This window comes from Thamnophis sirtalis, unplaced genomic scaffold, assembly GCF_051295495.1.
Source record: "Thamnophis sirtalis isolate CommonGarterSnake01/CBP01778 unplaced genomic scaffold, rThaSir2_p1.2 scaffold_2, whole genome shotgun sequence".
Lineage (NCBI taxonomy): Eukaryota > Metazoa > Chordata > Lepidosauria > Squamata > Natricidae > Thamnophis > Thamnophis sirtalis.
Window position 1 is genome coordinate 35,369,350 of NW_028261382.1, and position 19,190 is coordinate 35,388,539.

Below are 19,190 nucleotides of genomic sequence, written 5' to 3' on the forward strand. Positions count from 1 at the left end.
AGCCGTTAAGTCCTGGCTGCTCCAGCAGGCAGGGGGGCTTTCGAAATATCCAGCCCCATGGAAACTGTGACTGTTGTGTATTTTAAAGTGTTGTTTTGTTTATTTATCCCCTTCCCTTGTTTATTGTAAGCCGCCCGGAGTCCTTCGGGAGTGGGTGGCATACAAGACCAATAAACTCAAACTCAACTCAAAGAATGTATAAGATAATAGATATAAGTACATACAAGATGATGAATTCGTGAAATGGATACGAATAAATGGGGAGAGTAAGACAGGGATGGAAGGCACGCTGGTGCGCTTATGCACGCCCCTTTTACGGACCTCTTAGGAATGGGGTGAGGTCCACGGGGGACAGTTTGAGGTTGAAGCTGTGGGGGTTTTGAGGATGTAACAGTAGAGCGTTCCAGGCATTGACCACTCTGTGGCTGAAGTCGTATCTTCTGCCATCAAGTTTGAAGTGGTTTACACCTTGAGTTTGTATCTATTGTTTCCCCGAGTATCATTGCGGTTGAAGCTGTAGTAGTCATTGACAGGTAGAACATTGCGGTAGATAATTTTATGCACTACGCTTAAGTCAAACCGAAGGTGGCATAGTTCTTAAGTTGTCCAAGCCCAAAATTTGAAGCCTGGTGGCGTAAGGGATTCTGTTGTGAGCAGAGAAGTGGAGGACTCTTCTTGTGAAATACCTCTGGACTTGCACAATTGTTTTAATGTCCGATATGCAGTGCGGATTCCGGAGCGATGAGCTGTATTCTAATTGGAAATGTTTTGCCTGGTTACCTAAACGTTTTGAGTTTACAAACAGAAATACGGCTGACGGGTGTCTCACCTAGGCAGTAGAACTATCTATTTTATATTTGTTTGGTTTTTTTTTAAATTTAGACACACACACACCCAACTCAGTATCCAAGTGATATTGGGCGGTTTTCAACTACGCAACCAATAATGTGTAATCAGTTCCCTTTCATTATTCCGAATAGAAAAAGGGGATTTTTTTTCCTTCTTTCTATAAGGAACTAAATATTCTCTTTGCTGATTTGTTGAATGATTAACTTCTTCATCAATTTGCTCTCAAATTTCATCGAGGGGAGTTGAGGCAAGGACATTCAGAGCTTGGGTTAGCCAGTCTATGGAGACATGATTTATCTAAGCATTTTCTTATTTTTGATGCTTTACGGAAGAGGTTTGGCTCAGGATCAAACGTAAGTAATTACTGGGCTTGTTGCAAAGGGATGTCGGAATGAAACCAAGCTTAATTGTTGGGGAGGGTTAATTCAAAGAGGACTTAACCTGAGGATTAACTTGCACGATTAGAGTAGATTTGGTGCAATCGCAATAAAAAATGATTTGTGGTTTTATGCAAATACTGGTTGGTTGGATACCTGTGCTTCGTTACAGAACTAGATGATTGGGCTTGGTAAATTGACAGTTAAAGCTTGAACATTAATGAGTAGTTACGATTGGCCTCTCCTCTCACCTTCTGTCCCTCAAGCTTGCCCCACAGAAGCCTCTCCTCTCCTATTCCCCTTCTCTCCCTCAGGCTGGTCCCATTGATCCTCTCCTATTCCCTTTCTCTCCCCCAGGATTGCCCCACAGAGGCTTCTCCTATGTTATCCTCTTCTCTCCTTTTCAGGTGGGGAGGGAGAGTAGAATGTCTAAACTCCCAGGCTGCAGACCGGATAAGCCCACACCCAAGTGCAGTTGGAACAGAGTTCTTTTCAGGTGGGGAGGGGGAGTAGAATGTCTAAACTCCCAGGCTGCAGACCAATTAGTCCACGCCCAAGTGCAGTTGGAACAGAGTTCTTTTCAGGTGGGGAGGGCGAGTAGAATGTCTAACTTCTTAGCATCAGATCATGTTAATAATAATATGAAAAATACTAATGACCTGATGGTCATTTTGAAAAATCCTTTCTTAGCGACCACCTAGGAGCCCAGAGGGACATACGTGTCAAATTTCAAGTTTGTAGGCTTTATGGTTCTGGAGATTTTGTGATGATGCAAGAGTGGCATTTCACTTTTATATATATAGATTGAGCTGAGTTACGGCTTCTGTTTTTGAGTTTTAAAACCTTTTGTAATCGTTTCTTAGTCCAATAAGATGTTGAGAAAACTTTCATTTCCCTGGTTTTCTCCTTTGTGAGGCTAACGAACGGCCAAATTTCCTCCCTAAGTTAGCCAACATCAACACTCATGAATTGTTTTTTTTTTTTTTATAGAGAGCTTGTTCTATTTTAGAAGCCGTTTGGAAATGCAAAGCTGAAATTGTGAGGCAAGTTAACAGAATAACAGAGATGGAAGGGACCTTAGAAGTCTTCTAGTCCAACCCTCTGCTCAACCCTAACCCTATCCCATTTCAGACAAATGGCTGTCTAATCTCTCATTAAAAAACTCCAGTGATGGAGCGCTCACAACTTCTGAAGGCAATTCTATTCCATTAATTAATTGTTCTAATTGTCAGGAAATTTTTTCCTTAGTTTCAGGTTGGTTCTTTTCTGAATTATTCTTCCTTCCATCTCAGGATTTAGGCCAAATTTAACCCCAATGGGGTCAACAATATTTCCATTATAATTTTCCCTTCAAGAGATGCCCACAAATGAAGACTTAGTTTTCTGCTCCTAGGCAAACCTTGACTCTGGTTTTTCACAATCAGGACCCGTTGGAATTCTGTAGTTTTATGAAACTGCAGAAACTTCTCTGCGCTTTTCCTATTTATGTAAATGGTTATGTCTTGATTTTATTCTTGGTGTAATCTGCAAGCCCTCTTTCTATTGTAGTAGAATAGAATTTGGAAGGGACCTTGGAGGTCTTCTAGTCCAGCCCCCTCCTCAAGCAGAGGAACCTATATCATCTCAGACAAGTGACTGTCCAGTCTCTTCTTAAAAACCTCCAGGGATGCGAGTGCCCACGATTTCTGGTGGCAAACTGTTCCACTGGTTAATTGTCCTCACTGTTAGGAAGTTTTTCCTTAATTCCAGATGGCTTCTCTCCTTGATTGGTTTCCATTTCCTTGTTTCTTCTCCTGCCCTCTGGTGCTTTGGAGAATAATTTGACGCCCTCTTCTTTGTGGCAGCCCCTCAAATATTGGAATACTGCTATCATGCCTCCCCGAATTCTTCTTTTCTTTAGACTAGCCCTATCCAAGTCCTGCAACCATTCTTCATATGTTTTAGTCCCCCAATCCTTTGATCCTCTCAGTTGCTCTTCTCTACACTTTTGCCAAAGTCTCAACATCTTTTAAGTTGTGACCACAACTGGCTGCAGTACTCCAGGTGTGGTCTTACTAGGTAAAGTTAAAGGTTCCCCTTGCACATCTGTGCTAGTCGTTCCTGATTCTAGGGGCAATGTTCATCTCCGTTTCAAAGCCGAAGAGCCAGCGCTGGCTGAAGACGTCTCCGTGGTCATGTGGCCGGCACGATTAAACACTGAAGGCGCGTGTAACGCTGCCACCGATTAATAAACTATTCAAACCCAAGCAATCCTGTTGTTGTTGTTAGTTGCGAAGTCGTGTTCCGACCCATTGCGACCCCAGGGACCACGTTCCTCCAGGCCTTCCTGTCCTCTATCATCCCCTGAAGTCCATTGAAGCTCACGCCGGCTGCTTCGGTGACTCCATCCAGCCACTTCCTTCTCTGTTGTCCCCTTCTTCTTCTTTTGCAATACTGTAGAAAATCATCTAATTCTTTTGTCTGCAAGGAACTTGCTGACTTCGGAGTCAGCCCAGCTAAGACTGTAGACCACATGACAATTCTTCCTCGCCTTCCGGTTATCTTAAGTTTTTGTTTTGCACGCTACGCAATGCTTCTGAATGCCAATTAAAGATGCTTTCAACACACAGATACTGCTGAAAAGCTTAACTGTAAAGCTTAACTCTGAGTGCCACCTCTGCCATATAGGTTTGGCATCACGGGTATGGGGTCTCCTGCCTGAGCAGGGAGCCCGGCTAGAAGACCTCCGAGGTCCCTTCCAACCAGAGGTGGGTTCCTACCAGTTCCCACCTATTCGGTAGAACCGGTTCGTCAAATCTACCGAACCGGTTAGAAGAGGTTCCACCAGTGGACCCGGAAAGCAGGCCACACCTACAGAAGAGCTTCCAAAATTTTTTGAAACCCACCACTGCCACACAGACAGACAGACAGACAGACAGACTGACTGACACAGAGAGAGAAAGAGAAAGAAAGAAAGAAAGAAAGAAAGAAAAAGGAAGGAAAAAGAGTGAGAGAGATGAAAGAAAAAAAGAAAAAAGGGGCAGAGAGACAAAAGGAAGGAGAGAGAGAGAGAGAGAGAGAGAGAGAGAGAGAGAGAGAGAGAGAGAGAGAGAGAGAGAACACATGGCCGGAAAGCCACTCCCACCAGGTCACATGGCTGGCAAGCCACTCCCACAAAGGAGGCCACACCCACAGAGTAAGTTCCAAAAATTTTTGAAACCCACCACTGCTTCCAACCCTGTCATTCTGATAGTCCTCCAAGGTAAACTAAGCTCTAGAGATGCCTCCTGAAAAGACCTAACGGACCGGAACGCTGAGGGTGTCTTTTTCTATTGCAGATATGTCATTTCCGCCCCTAAGTTTATCCGTGTTGGAGCCTCTGAGCAAGTAGTAATTCAAGCTTATGGATACACCCAAGAATTCCAGGTCACAATCTCGATCAAAAGCTACCCGGATAAAACAATTACCTATGCCTTCGGCACCATCCCAATGACTCCAGCCAACCGCTTCCAAGGCTCGGTCACCTTAACGGTAGGTAATAAAGGTGCCGAGGTGGCATGGTAGTTAGAGTGCAGCACTGCAGGCTACTTCAGCTGACTGCAGTTCTGCAGTTCGGCTGTTCAAATCTCACCGGCTCAAGGTTGACTCAGCCTTCCATCCTTCCGAGGTGGGTGAAATGAGGACCTGGATTGTTGGGGTGATATGCTGACTCTATAAACCGCTTAGAAATGGCTGAAAGCCCTATGAAGCGGTATATAAGTCTAACTGCTATCGCTATTGCTATAAAGCACAGTCAATCGGTTGGTTGGTACTGTTCATACATTTTTAAAAGCATTTCCATCCCAAATCTAGGTTCAGCCGAAGGACTTAAGGACCGATGATCCCCAGAAACGAGTGGAGTCTGTATATCTGGAAGCAACGTCGGCCCATTTTACGAGGCAGAAGAAAATGCTGCTGATGTACGACAACGGCTTTTTATTCGTTCAGACGGACAAGCCTGTTTACACTCCGGATCAATCCGGTAAGCTCTTTTCCTTCGTCTTGCTTTTAAGAGCTTGGTCCCAGCTGTAGCTTCTCTTCATTCAACGAAACCCAAATCCACCAGCTGATTAAGAACGGGAAGCCTAGAATTTTTATTATCCCTTTCATCGTCCTCTTTTAACGACCCCCTAATCCCTTGCGGGTTGGAGTCTGGGCAATTGAATGGAGCTGAGAGTTTACTGGCTGGATGCCTTTCTTGTTGCCAATATGGAGTTTTGTTCAGCAGATCTGATCTACTCTACTCTACTCTACTCTACTCTACTCTACTCTACTCTACTCTACACTCTACACTCTACACTCTACACTCTACACTCTACACTCTACACTACTCTACTCTTCTTGACTCAACTCTACACTCTACTCTACACTCTACTCTTCTTGACTCTATTCTACCCTCTACTCTACCGTACTCTACACTCTATTTGACTCTACTCTTCTTGACTCTATTCTATTCAACTCAACTCTACACTCAACTCAACTCTACAATCTACTCGACTCAACTCTACACTCTACTCGACTCAACTCTACACTTTACTCAACTCAACTCTACATTCTACTCAACTCTATTCTATTCTGTTCTGTTCTGTTCTATTCTCATTGGGCTCAGAGAGAGAAATATCTGCCTCTACCTAGGATCGAACTCACAGCCTCCTGAGGGTGAGGCAAGAGCTCCACCTCTAGACCACTGCACTGCTCCAATTTTGAGTAATCATTTTGAATTATCTTTACAGTGAAGGTCCGAGTCTACTCACTGAATGAAGAACTGAGGCCAGCTCGGCGTGCGGCTGTCTTAACTTTTGTGGTTAGTCCATCTTAGTCCATCTCAGGGTGCCTTTATTTGCATTCTAAACCTAAACCCAAATAGGATAATTTACGGTAAAAAAATATATGCTTAATACCTATGAAGATTCTTACTCATCCAAGTCATGGCTGTCCCAAAAGGCAATTAGACTTTCTCCCCCTTCCTTGAAGACAAGGAATGGAGACCGAGTGGAGCAAGTGGCCAGTTTTAAGTTTCTGGGTGTTATCATAAAATAAGAACCTGACTTGCAGCCCTGGTCAAAACGGCCCAGCAGAGATGATACAACCTGAGACTTCTCGGGAAACAACAACTGATTGGCAAACTGCTGTTGACCTTCTACTGCTGTACCATAGAGAGTATTTTAACTTACTGCGCCTGCGTCTCGTTTGCCAGTTGCCCAGGGGCAGATAGGACAGTGCTCCAGAGGGTCAACGTCATTGCCCACAGGATCATAGCAATAGCAATATAGCAATAGCAGTAGACTTATATACCGCTTCATAGGCCTTTCAGGCCTCTCTAAGCGGTTTACAGAGAGTCAGCATATTGCCCCCAACAATCTGGGTCCTCATTTTACCCACCTCGGAAGGATGGAAGGCTGAGTCAACCCTGAGCCGGTGAGATTTGAACCGCTGACCTGCTGATCTAGCAGTAGCCTGCAGTGCTGCATTTAACCACTGCGCCACCTTGGCTCATGGGTTGCCCCCTCCCCTCTTTGGAAGAGCTTTATACCTCCCGCTGCCTTAAGAAAGTTCAAAACATTCATAAAAATCCATCTCATCCTGGGCACCCTTTTTTTTGAACTATTACCATCTGGCAGCTGGTACAGGAGAATAAAAACAAGGAACAAATAGGCTGAAAAACAGCTTCTATCCCAGAGCAGTAACTATATTGAATTCTACTGTATAGTGCAATATTAATGCAATCTCAGGGGTTTTCAATTTTAATTATAAAGAATGTAAAGAAGGTGTGTTTTGGGTTTATTTTTTATGTATAATGTACATGGAAGATGACATTTAATTTCGTTGTATGAGGTGCAATGATAATAAAGTAAAGTAAAGTGTAAAGTAAGGTTAGGTTAGGTTAGGTTAAGTTAAATTAAGTTAAGTTAAGTTAAGTTAAGTTAAGTTAAGTTCCCTTCTCACCCAAAAATCTTCTTCCATTGTGAAGGTAGCTGGAAAGTCCAGCTGCCTTTTGAAAAAGCAACTTTTAGGGATAAAAAATCTCCTTCTTACCAAGGTGACATCTTAACTAGCAGTCCCTTCCTCAAATCATTATTTATAAATAAAAGAGAATCGGAGACTAAGGCTGGAAACCAACGAAAAGATTATTAAAATGTAATTTGATGAAGTTTAAGGATTTGGGCATCCATGGAATTTTTTAAAAAGACATTCTACATCCCAACTGTAATGAATAATATATCAAGTTTCAATAAAACTCCACAAATGTCTGGTGCTTTTTTTCAAAGTGCTCTTTTGTCTCTGATGAAGGATCCAGATGGAGTAGAAGTGGACATCATACGTCAAGAAGATGCTACCGGGATCGTCTCATTTCCTGAATTCAAAATTCCTCCATATCCTAAGTAAATCTTATTGACATTTTCAATACAATACCTTGAATTAAATATTAGCTTGCAAGCGAAATGTACAAACACCGCAGTGAAATGCTGTGGAAATAAATTTGTGGGTATGTAGATTCCTGCATAAAAATATACATTTGCTTAATATGCATCTGCATAGAGGGACGCGGTGGCTCCACGGCTAAGACGCTGAGCTTGTCAATCACAAATGTGGGCAGTTCAGCAGTTCGAATCACCAGCGCCGCGTAACAGAGTGAGCTCCCATTATTTGTCTCAGTTTCTGCCAACCTAGTGGTTTGAAAGCACATCAAAAATGCAAGTAGAAAAATAGGAACCATCTTTGGTGGGAAGGTAACTGCGTTCTGTGCGCCTTCGGCGTTGAGTCATGCCGGCCACATGACCACAGAGACGTCTTCGGACAGCGCTGGCTCTTCAGCTTAGAAACAGAGATGAGCACATCCCCCTAGAGTCGGGAACGAGCAGCACAGATGTGCGAGGGGAACCTTAACCTTTACCTTCGGCAGATTTCTGCAACCAATTAAGAAAACGAGCAGAAGGCAAAATTGATGTATTTAAAATCTTGGCTGCCATGCATTTAAGTGGCCACACGATGGCAGCAAAACATTAGATTTTAAATTCCGATCCCTCATCTATGTATTTTGGAACAGAAATAACTAGATATACTGAAAAGACTATTTAGAGGTCTACAATTATTTAACTGCATTATGGGATGTATCATCATCATCATCATCATTATCATCATCATCATCATCACAATTGTATCACAACGGCCGATTATTATTATTATTATTATACAATTGTATCACAGCGGCCAGTTGTTTCGCCGGATTTGGCATTGGTTACTAGTTGGGCCCCACCCGGGGCCTAGGACGTCGTAACGTATTTTCATAATATGCGTGCAGATCCAAGCAGTGCGGCTTTATGCATTCGACTGATGGTGATTTTGTCAATTTTTAACTGTTTTAAATGTAATTCCAGTGCTTTTGGAATAGCACCCAGTGTGCCAATTACCACTGGAATTACCACTGCTGGTTTGTGCCATAGTCGTTGAATTTTGATTTTTAAATCCTGGTATTTTGCGATTTTTTCATGTTCCTTCTCGGCGACCCTGCTATCACCTGGTATTGCGATGTCTATGATTGTGACCTTATTTTTCTCAACCAGTGTGATGTCTGGTGTATTATGCGCCAGTATTTTGTCCGTTTATATACGGAAATCCCACAAGATCTTGACCCTCTGATTTTCGCTGACCTTTTCAGGCTGATGTTCCCACCAGTTTGTTGCTGTTTTAATATTATAATTTTTGCACAAATTCCAATGGATCATTTGTGCTACTGAATTGTGCCGCAATTTATAATCAGTCTGCGTGATTTTTTTACAGCAGCTGAGTATGTGATCAACAGTTTCATTATTATTATTATTATTATTATTATTATTATTATTATTATTATTATTGCGTGGTTAATCTTTGGTGAGATTCACAGCCTTTGGGGCTGCTATTATTATTATTATTATTGTTATTGCTATTGCTATTGCTATTGCTATTGTTATTGTTATTGTTATTGTTATTGTTTTAGGTTTGGTATTTGGACCATTAAAGCCAAGTATGATCAAGAATTCACAACCTCTGCCGTAGCCAAGTTTCAAGTCAAAGAATATGGTAATTTTGATTATTTTACTGGGCTACTACTGCACATATTCATGCCCTGAGGAGTATTATCAGATATTTTTATCCCACTGTTTATGTATATGCAACACGAAGTGATGAACCTGCCTAATATTTCTGCCTTTTATTTTGCCCACAATAACCCTGCGAGGTGCATTAGGCAGAAAAAATGGCTGTGATGAAGGAATTTAGCTCAGCTGGGGCAGTTTGAGAGGAAAAAAAACTTGGAGATAATTAACATGACCTTCAGCTGATGTTGCTTGGAAGCAACAGAAACTAATTTCCCCATGTAAGATGTCAAATGTTTACCATTTTAAACTAGTGGGAAGCATTTCCCACCATATTGAGCCACGGTGGCGCAGTGGTTAGTGCGTGGTACTGCAGGCTACTTCTGCTGACTGCCAGCTGCCAGCAATTTGGCAGTTCAAATCTCACCAGGCTCAAGGTTGACTCAGCCTTCCGTCCTTCCTAGGTGGGTAAAATGAGGACCCAAATTGTTGGGGGTGATAGGCTGACTCTGTAAACCGCTTAGAAAGGGCTGTAAAAGCACTATGAAGCGGTATAGAAGTCTTAAGTGCTATTGCTGTGGCTATATACATTTCTCAGGGCCCAGCAGATAAAGAGATCTCCTCTGTAGAAAATCGTTTTTGTATTTGTCATTGAACTGTTAGGAATGAACTGTCTTTTCTTTTACATTTCAGCCATGCCAAGATTTTCGGTTGAAATTATTCCAGAAAACAGCTTTATTAGCTACAAGCATTTCGAACGCTTCAAGATTACTATCCTTGCTCAGTAAGCCCAGATTATCAATTTTATGAGTTTCTAGAAAGAGGGCAGAGAAGAGCAACCAAGAGGATTAGGGGATTGGAGGCTAAAACATATAATGAACGGTTGCAGGAACTGGGTATGTCTAGTTTAATGAAAAGGAGGACCAGGGGAGACATGATAGCAGTCTTCCAATATCTCAGGGGTTGCCACAGAGAGGAGGGGGTCAAACTATTATCCAAAGCACCTGAAGGCCAGACAAGGAACAATGGATGGAAACTGACCAAGGAGAGATTCAACCTGGAAATAAGGAGAAATTTTTCTGACAGTGAAAAACAATCCACCCATGGAACAGAAGTTGCCTTCGGAAGTTGTGGCAGCTTTATCACTTGAGACTTTCAAGAAGAGATTGGACTGCCACCTGTCAGAAATGGTGTAGGGTCTCCTTTTAAGGCAAGGGGTTGACTAGATGACCTACAAGGTCCCTTCCAACTCTCTTATTCTGATAATGTCTATGTTGCTTTGCTCTCTACCTTCAAGGTATTTTTACAAGAAAAAATTGAGTGAAGCCGAAGTTTACGTCCGCTTTGGAATCATTCAAGGAACCTCAAAGCAGATGTTACCCAGATCATTGCGTCAAGTTCACGTAAGCCTGGAGTGAGACCTCCCCCAGCAAGCCTCTTCCTTGCTCTAGATTCAGGGTTCTAGGTTTATCTTGGCAGGGAGTCCGACATCTAGGTTTCCACTTTGAATCTCAGAGTCATAAGACAACATTTGGAACCGAAATTTGGCTCTAAAATCCACGACTCCTCCGTGCGGGATTCATTCCCCCGTAGAAGAAAATCCTGTTTGTTAGTAGAGCTGTGCTACTTTAGCACTTAAGACTTATATCCCGCTTCACAGTGCTTTACAGCCCTCTCTAAGCGGTTTATAGTCAGCATCTTGCCCCCAACAATCTGGGTCCTCATTTTATCAAGCTGGGAAGGATGGAAGGCTGAGTTCAAGCTTGAGCCAGTGAGGATTGAGCTGCTGGCAGTGGGCAGAGTTAGCCAGCAATATTGCATTCTGGCCACTGTGCCAAGACGGAAAAGAAGGAAGGAAGGAGGGAGGGAAGGAAGGAAGGAAGAGGGAAGGAAGGAAGGAAGGAATAGCAATTGCACTTAGATTTATATACCACTTCACAGTGCTTTACTGCCCTCTCTCAGTGGTTTACAGAGTCCGCTTATCGCCCCCAAAAATCCTCACTTTACCAATCTCAGAAGGACAGAAACTGAGTCATCCTTGAGCCCAGTGAGATTCGAACTGCCAAATTGCAGGCAGCCGGCAGTTAGCAGAAGTAGCCTGCAGTACTGCACTCTAACCACTGTGCCACTGTGGCTCATTTACCTTTGAACTGTTTATAAACAATATGGGCCAGGTTGTTCTCTCAAAAGGCCCCAATTAAATCTCTTTTGAGACCAGCACCTTCTGCCTATTAATCTTAAAGTGAAGCCGGACCAATTAGGGAACACAACACTTGGGACACAATCCAGATCTTCTCGCATGGCATTTTTAAGGCTTTATTTGTCTCTAAATGTGACCATGAAGGCTGTTGGTTATTTCTTTGCAAGAAAACCTCGCTGCTGTCAGCGTTCCAAGTATCATGTAGAATTAAATCAGAATCAAAGGCAAAACGATCCTTAAAGTTCCAATTTAATAAAGCAGACATCTTAGCACATCTGTGTTAATCCCAATTCTGGAAATGACATCAGAATTCCACCCAGTTAAAAGTTCATGATCTTGTCCCCACACCAGGGGTGGGTTTCAACTGGTTCGCGGCGGTCCCCGCGAACCGGTTGGTCAGCGAACCCGGAAGTAAGCAACTTCTGGGAACGGCGAAGGGCCCACCCGCCCGCCCACGTTCCTTACCCGGTTTTGACGAGTTCTGCGCTTCCACGCATGCGTAGGACGCATACAGCGCCTGCGCGATCCTCCAGGAGCAGCTGGAGCATTGCACAGACGCTAGTACGCATGTGTGCGCTGCGCACGTGCACGAGGACGCCGCTGCCGGCCCCGTTCCAACCGAACCGGTTGGAACGGGGCGAGAAACCCACCCCTGCCCCACACCCATAATCCATCACATGGTCCAATCTTCTTTTTCCATACTGGCATCCACACCCAGCTGCTTCCGGTCAGGTGTCAAAGTACAGAGACAAAGGATGACCTTGGCTTCTAGTAAAGAATGAAAACAATACATTCCACAATCCTACTCCTTCTATTCCCCCCTCCCATCAACTATACTAAAGAAACAGCATAATGAAATAAGAGAAAGTGTGGCAGGCCAAAATTCTAAAAGGAATATAATTGCAGGCCTTTCTGATTTAGATATGGTTTAATCTGCAGTTCGCCAGCCCAAACCTTTTTGTCCAGGTCAATTTAGGTAGCTTCCAGGCCACATTTACACGAATAAAGGAGGAAACCCACTGAACCCGCTAAATCCTGTGTCCAAAATCATGGGGTTGAAGACTGTGATGGGTGTGTGCGTGTCTAATTTCTTGTCTTGCTCTTAATCTTCAGATGGAGGAAGGCGTCGGGGTGCTTTATTTCAATAGCGAAATAGCCATCAGCGAATTGGGGTACAGGGAGCTCTCGGATGTTGATGGGGCCACCCTCTATATCGCAGCTTCGGTGCTGGAGACCAGAGGTAAATGTCTGTCTGTGTGTCTGTCTTACTTGTTCGTCCGTCCATCCATCATCTTTCTCTTTCTTTCTTTCTTTCTTTCTTTCTTTCTTTCTTTCTTTCTTTCTTTCTATCTATCTATCTATCTATCTATCTATCTATATATCTTTATCCATCCATCCATCCATCCATCCAACATCTCTCTCTCTCTCTCTCATCTATCTATCTATCTATCTATATCTATCTATCTATCTATCTCTATCTATCTATCTATCTATCTATCTATCTATCTATCTATCTATCATCTACCTACCTATATCTTCTCTCTCTATCTATCATCCATCCATCATCTCTCTCTCTCTCTCTCATCTATCTATCTATCCATCTATCCATCTATCCATCTATCCATCTATCCATCTATCCTTCTATCCATCTATCCATCTATCCATCTATCCATCTATCATCTATCATCTATCATCTATCATCTATCTACAAGTATCCATCCATCCATCCATCCATCCATCCATCCATCCATCATACTAGTACTTAGACTTATAAACCGCTTCACTATGCTTCCCAGCCCTCTCTAAGCAATTTACAGAGTCAGCCTGTTGCCCCACACAATCTGGGTCCTCATTTTACCCACCTCGGAAACGAGAGAGAGAGAGGGGGGGGGAAAGAAAGAAGAAAGAAAGAAAGAAAGAAAGAAAGAGAAAGAAAGAAAGAAAGGGAAAGAAAGAAAGACAGGGAAAGATGTTGGATGGATGGATGGACGGAGGCTGAGTCAACCTGGAGCCAGTCAGGAGTGAACTCGCCGCAGTGGGCAGTGAATTAGCCGGCAATACTGCCTTCTAACCCCCGTGCCACCACAGCTGACCTAACCCATGTGTTTTATTCCAATAAACCTTTCACCCCAGCTGATTAATTAAGACCATCCATCCGTAGGTTCCAGATTGGTCTTTAATTGGTTTGGTTTGTGTTCTACATCATCAGAGTCCTTCAGACCTGGATGATCAATCCCGTTCAGTAAACAAAGGAGATTTTCCTGGCCAAAGGAAAGACAATAGTTCTTCTACTGAAAACATCCAATCCCTTCTTTTGACAGATGGCCACAGTGAGGATGCTGAACTGACCACCATTAAATACACCTTGTCTCCTTACAAGTTGGATTTGATTGCCACACCTCTGTTCGTGAAACCCGGACTTCCTTATTTCATTAAGGTGAGTCAAATCCCACGAAGGTCTCGGTTGGGTCCTGCTTTGCCAAAATCCTTTGCGGTTTTTCTCTTGTGAGATTTCTCACCTGCCAGAGTCAAGACGGAGAGGAGTAATTTGTTGGCTCATTCCCATCAGAAGCATCCCAATTAAAATAAGGCTAAACAATGTTGTGGCCCGCCAGCGGCCAGCAGAGCTGGCAGCAGATTCGGACAGTGAGGAGGTTGGGGAGGAAGATGGGCCAGTCTTGGAGTCTGGGGAAGACTCTGAGGAGGGCTCTGTATCGGAGGCAGAGAGGGGGCCAGGGCCGTCTGACAGTTATCAGAGTCAGACAATCAGTGAGGCGGAAGAACAGCTGGAGCCTGTTCCCAGTGTGCGCATCCACAGAGTTGCCAGACGAAGGGAAGAGCTTAAGAACAGGGGTCGACTTGGGAGTAAGGCCACAGGTGGATGATGAATGCCCCCTCCCAGGAGAAATAAAAGAGGAGCGAAAGGGGAGTGGAGTTTTCAGGAGACAAAATTGGTTCCCTTAATTGGTTTGTGACTCTTCGAGGCTCCTTGCCAAGTTCTGCAGATCTCGGCCTGGCAGCTCTCCAAGCCAGATGAGGTCTGTGACTGTAAATCCTCCGTTTGAAAGACTTTGCTGGGCGTGAATGAGCAGAATTCGCAGTCAATTAATAAAAGGGGTTTTTGTCGGGACCATGCTCTTGGCAAGCCTAGGTTAGAACATACAAGGTCAAATTTAAATAATATAAGGCAAAAGATTAAAATATGTGTTAAACAAGTTACACACATCTTGCCCAGAAACTGGCAATATTAATTGCATTCTTCCGCACTGCCACAAGGCCTTCAAATATTCATTGATCAGGACACAAACAGCAGATATACAAATGTGTGGCTGTCTGCATGTCACCACAATCGTAAAAAGCAGAAGGCACAGCTGTTCCCCCTGTTTTGTTGTCCTTTGTCATTCTGTTTCTCTGTGTTTGGTAAGGACCTGTAACCAACAGATCACAGGTTGTTAATTGGGATATAAAAATATTTCATGCAATAAAATAATTGAATGATAACAACCATCCATTTGGCAACCTGATTTTGATAGGGGAACTTTCTCTGGAAACCTGTGAGTCTTTCTTACCACCCATACCTTTGCACCTTGATGGAGGTAAGATAGCCTGTTGCTAGGAATAATAAGGAAATGGTATATTATTATTATACAATTGTATCACAGCGGCCAGTTGTTTCGCCGGATTTGGCATTGGTTACTAGTCGGGCCCCACCCAGGGGCCTAGGACGTCGTAACGTATTTTCGTAATATGCGTGCAGATCCAAGCAGTGCAGCTTTTTGCATTTGACTGATGGTGATTTTGTCAATTTTTAACTGTTTTAAATGTAATTCCAGTGCTTTTGGAATAGCACCCAGTGTGCCAATTACCACTGGAATTACCACTGCTGGTTTGTGCCATAGTCGTTGAATTTCGATTTTTAAGTCCTGGTATTTTGCAATTTTTTTATGTTCCTTCTCGGCGACCCTGCTATCACCTGGTATTGTGATGTCTATGATTGTGACATTATTATTATTATAATTATAATTATGAGCAGCATTGGTTGAGATTAGATAATAAGCAACCCTTTTTGTATAAACAGGCACGGGTGAGGGATATGTTGGACGTGTCAGTTGGCAATGTCCCCGTGGTCCTCCAAGCCACCGCCTTCAACGACCAACTGGAAGAGACCAGATTAATTGAAGAAGGTTCAGATTTTGGGTCTGGCGTAACAAGCTCAAGAGATGGAACAACTATATTTACAGTTAACATTCCTTCCGACACCAAAGCATTGGAGTTCAAAGTGAGTGAAATATTTCCTTTCTCTGACCTAGAACCATGGAGGCGTCAAGACCTGTTAGAAATCCTTTTTTTTAACATAGTACCACAGAGGAAACGAAAAGGTACAGTCACCATGTGCTTTCCTGCTCAACCATTTTAACTGTAACAGGAAACAAAAGAGCATAGATCCAAACTTGTAAACACTGCCATCCACTGGGCCGAGTAGTTGTTGCATAGAAATGCATTCCACCATGCGCAGAGATGGATAGGCTAAAAGAGAAAGACGAATCTGAATCCCATTCCGTATGGGATTTGTTGTACAATTGGCTAGAGGAAAGGAGGGGAAAAGCAGGAACGCAAAAAAGGAATATTACATATAGGATGAAAAAAATGTATAACATAATGTAAATGCACAAATATATGAAGTCATAAAAGATTTAACAACATATAGAATATTACATATAGAATGAAAAAAAATGTATAAAATAATGTAAATGCACAAATATATAAAGTCATAGTTATAAAAGATTTAATAGCATATAGAATATTATATATAGAATGAAAAAATATATAAAATAATGTAAATGCACAGATATATAGTCATAGTTATAAAAGAGTTAATAACATATAGAATATTTAATATAGAATGAAAAAATGTATAAAATAATGTAAATGCACAAATATATGAAGTCATAGTTATAAAAGATTTAATCATATAGAATATTACATATAGAATGAAAAAGTATGAAATAATGTAAATGCACAAATATATAAAGTCATAGTTATAAAAGATTTAATAGCATATAGAATATTATATATAGAATGAAAAAATGTATAAAATAATGTAAATGCACAGATATATAAAGTCATAGTTATAAAAGATTTATTGGTATAGATAAAACAGACACAAACAGATAGGTAAAAAAAATGTAATGTGTTGCAAAGATGTGAAGTTTGGACAAACAAAATAAAATTTATTTTTTTAAAAAAGAAATACATTCCACCCTTGAATTCCAACAAAGCCACGGGTGTTTTGAGGTTTTAAAGAAGAGATTGGATGGACAGCCATTTCTCAAGAACAGGAGGTTCTTGGAAATTTCCTTCCAACTCCGTTATTCTGCATTCATGATCTCTTGTTGTGTTTTGACTTTTTTCCCCCTTAGATAACAACTGCAGATACCACTTTACCAGAAGAGAATCAAGCGAGTGAAACCTACGAAGCCAAATCCTATCTGTCTGTCACTGGAAGCTATTTATATATCAGCTGGGCTTCAGATCACAGAGTGCTCCAGGTTGGAGAGAGCGTGCAGCTCAAAGTACACCCGGCGAGCCATTTCATTGACAAAATACCACACTACAGCTATCTGGTACGCATTGCGATCACAATTTCAAAGGGGCAAAATGGAGAAAAAAATGAAATGCACACCTGTTGTAGCTTACGACAGTGAGCGAAAAAACCTCTCCTTGTGCCTAGTTGTTCTGGTGTGCAGTGCTCTATAAAGGGTAGGAGTTGGAAACAATTATGTCCAGGATGCGAGGGGTCTGTAGATATTTTCACAGCCCTCTTTTTGACTCATGCAATATACAGATCCTTCATCGAAGGCAAGTTGCTAGCAATTATTTTTTCTGCAGTTCTGATTCTCCTCTGAAGTCCGTGTCTGTCTTGTTGGGTTGCAGAGCCAAACCAGACAGTTGTAGAGGTTATTGAGGGCATACTCAATCTTTCCTCTGTGGAACTGGATCTGCAGATATCCTAGAGCAATGCAACTAATGAAATAATCAACGTTACTTGTCTTACAAGGCTTACAATCCTTCTTTTTCCTTAGGTCATCTGAGCACAGGAATGTCACCCTCTTCCCTCCTTTCTTTTTAGATCTTATCCAAAGGGAAAATAATCAAATACGGGACTCAGGATAAGATCCAGGGCTTGTCCTATCAAGCTCTCACCCTCCATATAACCAAAGAGATGGTCCCTTCAGCCCGTCTTCTGGTCTACTACATCGTCACGGGAGAAGGAACCGCCGAGCTGGTCGCCGATTCAGTCTGGTTAAGTGTCCAGCAGAAATGTGGCAACAACCTAGAGGTGAGCAGATTCGGCGGCAGGATTCAGCCGGTTCGCACCTATTTGGGAGAACCATTTGTTAAGTTTCTGAGCAGCTGAGAGAACCAGCTGTTGGGAGAAATCGCGGAGAGGCCAGGTGAGGTGAAGCGCCCCTCGACGTGAGTGGCATCGAGTTGGCCACGCCCACCCGGTCACATGACCACCCATCCATGCCTACCCAGCTGGTCATTAGAGCATAGAACCCGTTGTTGAATTATTTGAATTATTTTCCCATGTCACATTTGGCCTTTGCAGGTCCGCATCCTGAAAAACGGAAGAGTTTACCAGCCTGGAGAAAAAGTGTCCCTTTCCATGACCTCCGAGTTTGACTCTCTGGTGGCTCTTTCAGCCATGGACAAAGCGATTTATGGAGTGACGGGAAGCAAGCAGAAATCGATGGAAAAAGTTACGTCCGGTTGAAAGGGAAACATGTGGCGTTCTTTGCGCAATTTTAGAGGTCCAATGGACTTCGGTTTGGGCACAGTCCCATCACATCATATAGGAGTGATGGCAAACCTTTTCAGCACTGAGTGCCCAAATTGGAATAGCAATAGCAATAGCAGTTAGACTTATATACCGCTTCATAGGGCTTTCAGCCCTCTCTAAGCGGTTTACAGAGTCAGCATATCGCCCCCAACAACAATCCGGGTCCTCATTTTACCCACCTCGGAAGGATGGAAGGCTGAGTCAACCCTGAGCCAGTGAGATTTGAACAGCCGAACTGCAGAACTGCAGTCAGCTGAAGTAGCCTGCAGTGCTGCATTTAACCACTGCGCCACCTTGGCTATTGAATACAAGCACATGCATTTGCATGTGTGCGCGGCGGAGCGCTACCAAAGACCAGATGGCCAGTATGTGCAAGCTTGTTTTTTGGCTGTTTTTTGAGCTGTTTTCAGGCTGATTTTTGGGACTATTTTCAGGCTATTTTTCGGGTCTTTTGGGGGAACAATTTCAGGCCATTTTTCAGCCTGAAAACAGAGTGGTATGGGGTGGAGGGCGATGAAGCCATAGGAATAGCTGCCCTCGTTGCGTTCGATGCAGCCATGCCTGTATTCCTGTTTCCGCTGTGAATTCTTTTGACGAAGGCAGGTGAGAAATGGAAGGGATGGAATCTCCTCACCTCCCGTGTCTTTTCCTCCGCAGGCTCTCCTTCAACTGGAAAAAAGTGACTTGGGCTGTGGAGCCGGAGGAGGGCAGAACAACGTGGATGTGTTCCGGATGGCCGGTCTCACCTTTCTCACCAACGCCAACGCTGACGACGCCAAAGAGAAAGGTGATGAAACGTTTCCTTTTAAGCATGATATATAACTGTC

General features: G+C 43.0%; 1 protein-coding gene across 1 annotated transcript in view; it reads left to right on the plus strand.

Moving 5' to 3' along the window:
- Window positions 1-1,016: 1,016 nt before the first annotated feature.
- The window catches only part of C5 (complement C5), a 52,042-nt gene continuing 33,868 nt past the window's right edge, over window positions 1,017-19,190 (plus strand). Inside the window, exons 1-15 of the mRNA XM_087704763.1 lie at window positions 1,017-1,202; window positions 4,544-4,736; window positions 5,058-5,226; window positions 5,978-6,048; window positions 7,536-7,627; window positions 9,223-9,305; window positions 10,013-10,103; window positions 10,617-10,722; window positions 12,633-12,759; window positions 13,841-13,956; window positions 15,598-15,798; window positions 16,940-17,143; window positions 17,650-17,859; window positions 18,133-18,282; window positions 19,021-19,150. Coding sequence (XP_087560889.1) covers window positions 1,138-1,202; window positions 4,544-4,736; window positions 5,058-5,226; window positions 5,978-6,048; window positions 7,536-7,627; window positions 9,223-9,305; window positions 10,013-10,103; window positions 10,617-10,722; window positions 12,633-12,759; window positions 13,841-13,956; window positions 15,598-15,798; window positions 16,940-17,143; window positions 17,650-17,859; window positions 18,133-18,282; window positions 19,021-19,150 — 2,008 coding nt within the window. The 5' untranslated portion in view covers window positions 1,017-1,137. The remainder of the gene's footprint in view (window positions 1,203-4,543; window positions 4,737-5,057; window positions 5,227-5,977; window positions 6,049-7,535; window positions 7,628-9,222; window positions 9,306-10,012; window positions 10,104-10,616; window positions 10,723-12,632; window positions 12,760-13,840; window positions 13,957-15,597; window positions 15,799-16,939; window positions 17,144-17,649; window positions 17,860-18,132; window positions 18,283-19,020; window positions 19,151-19,190) is intronic.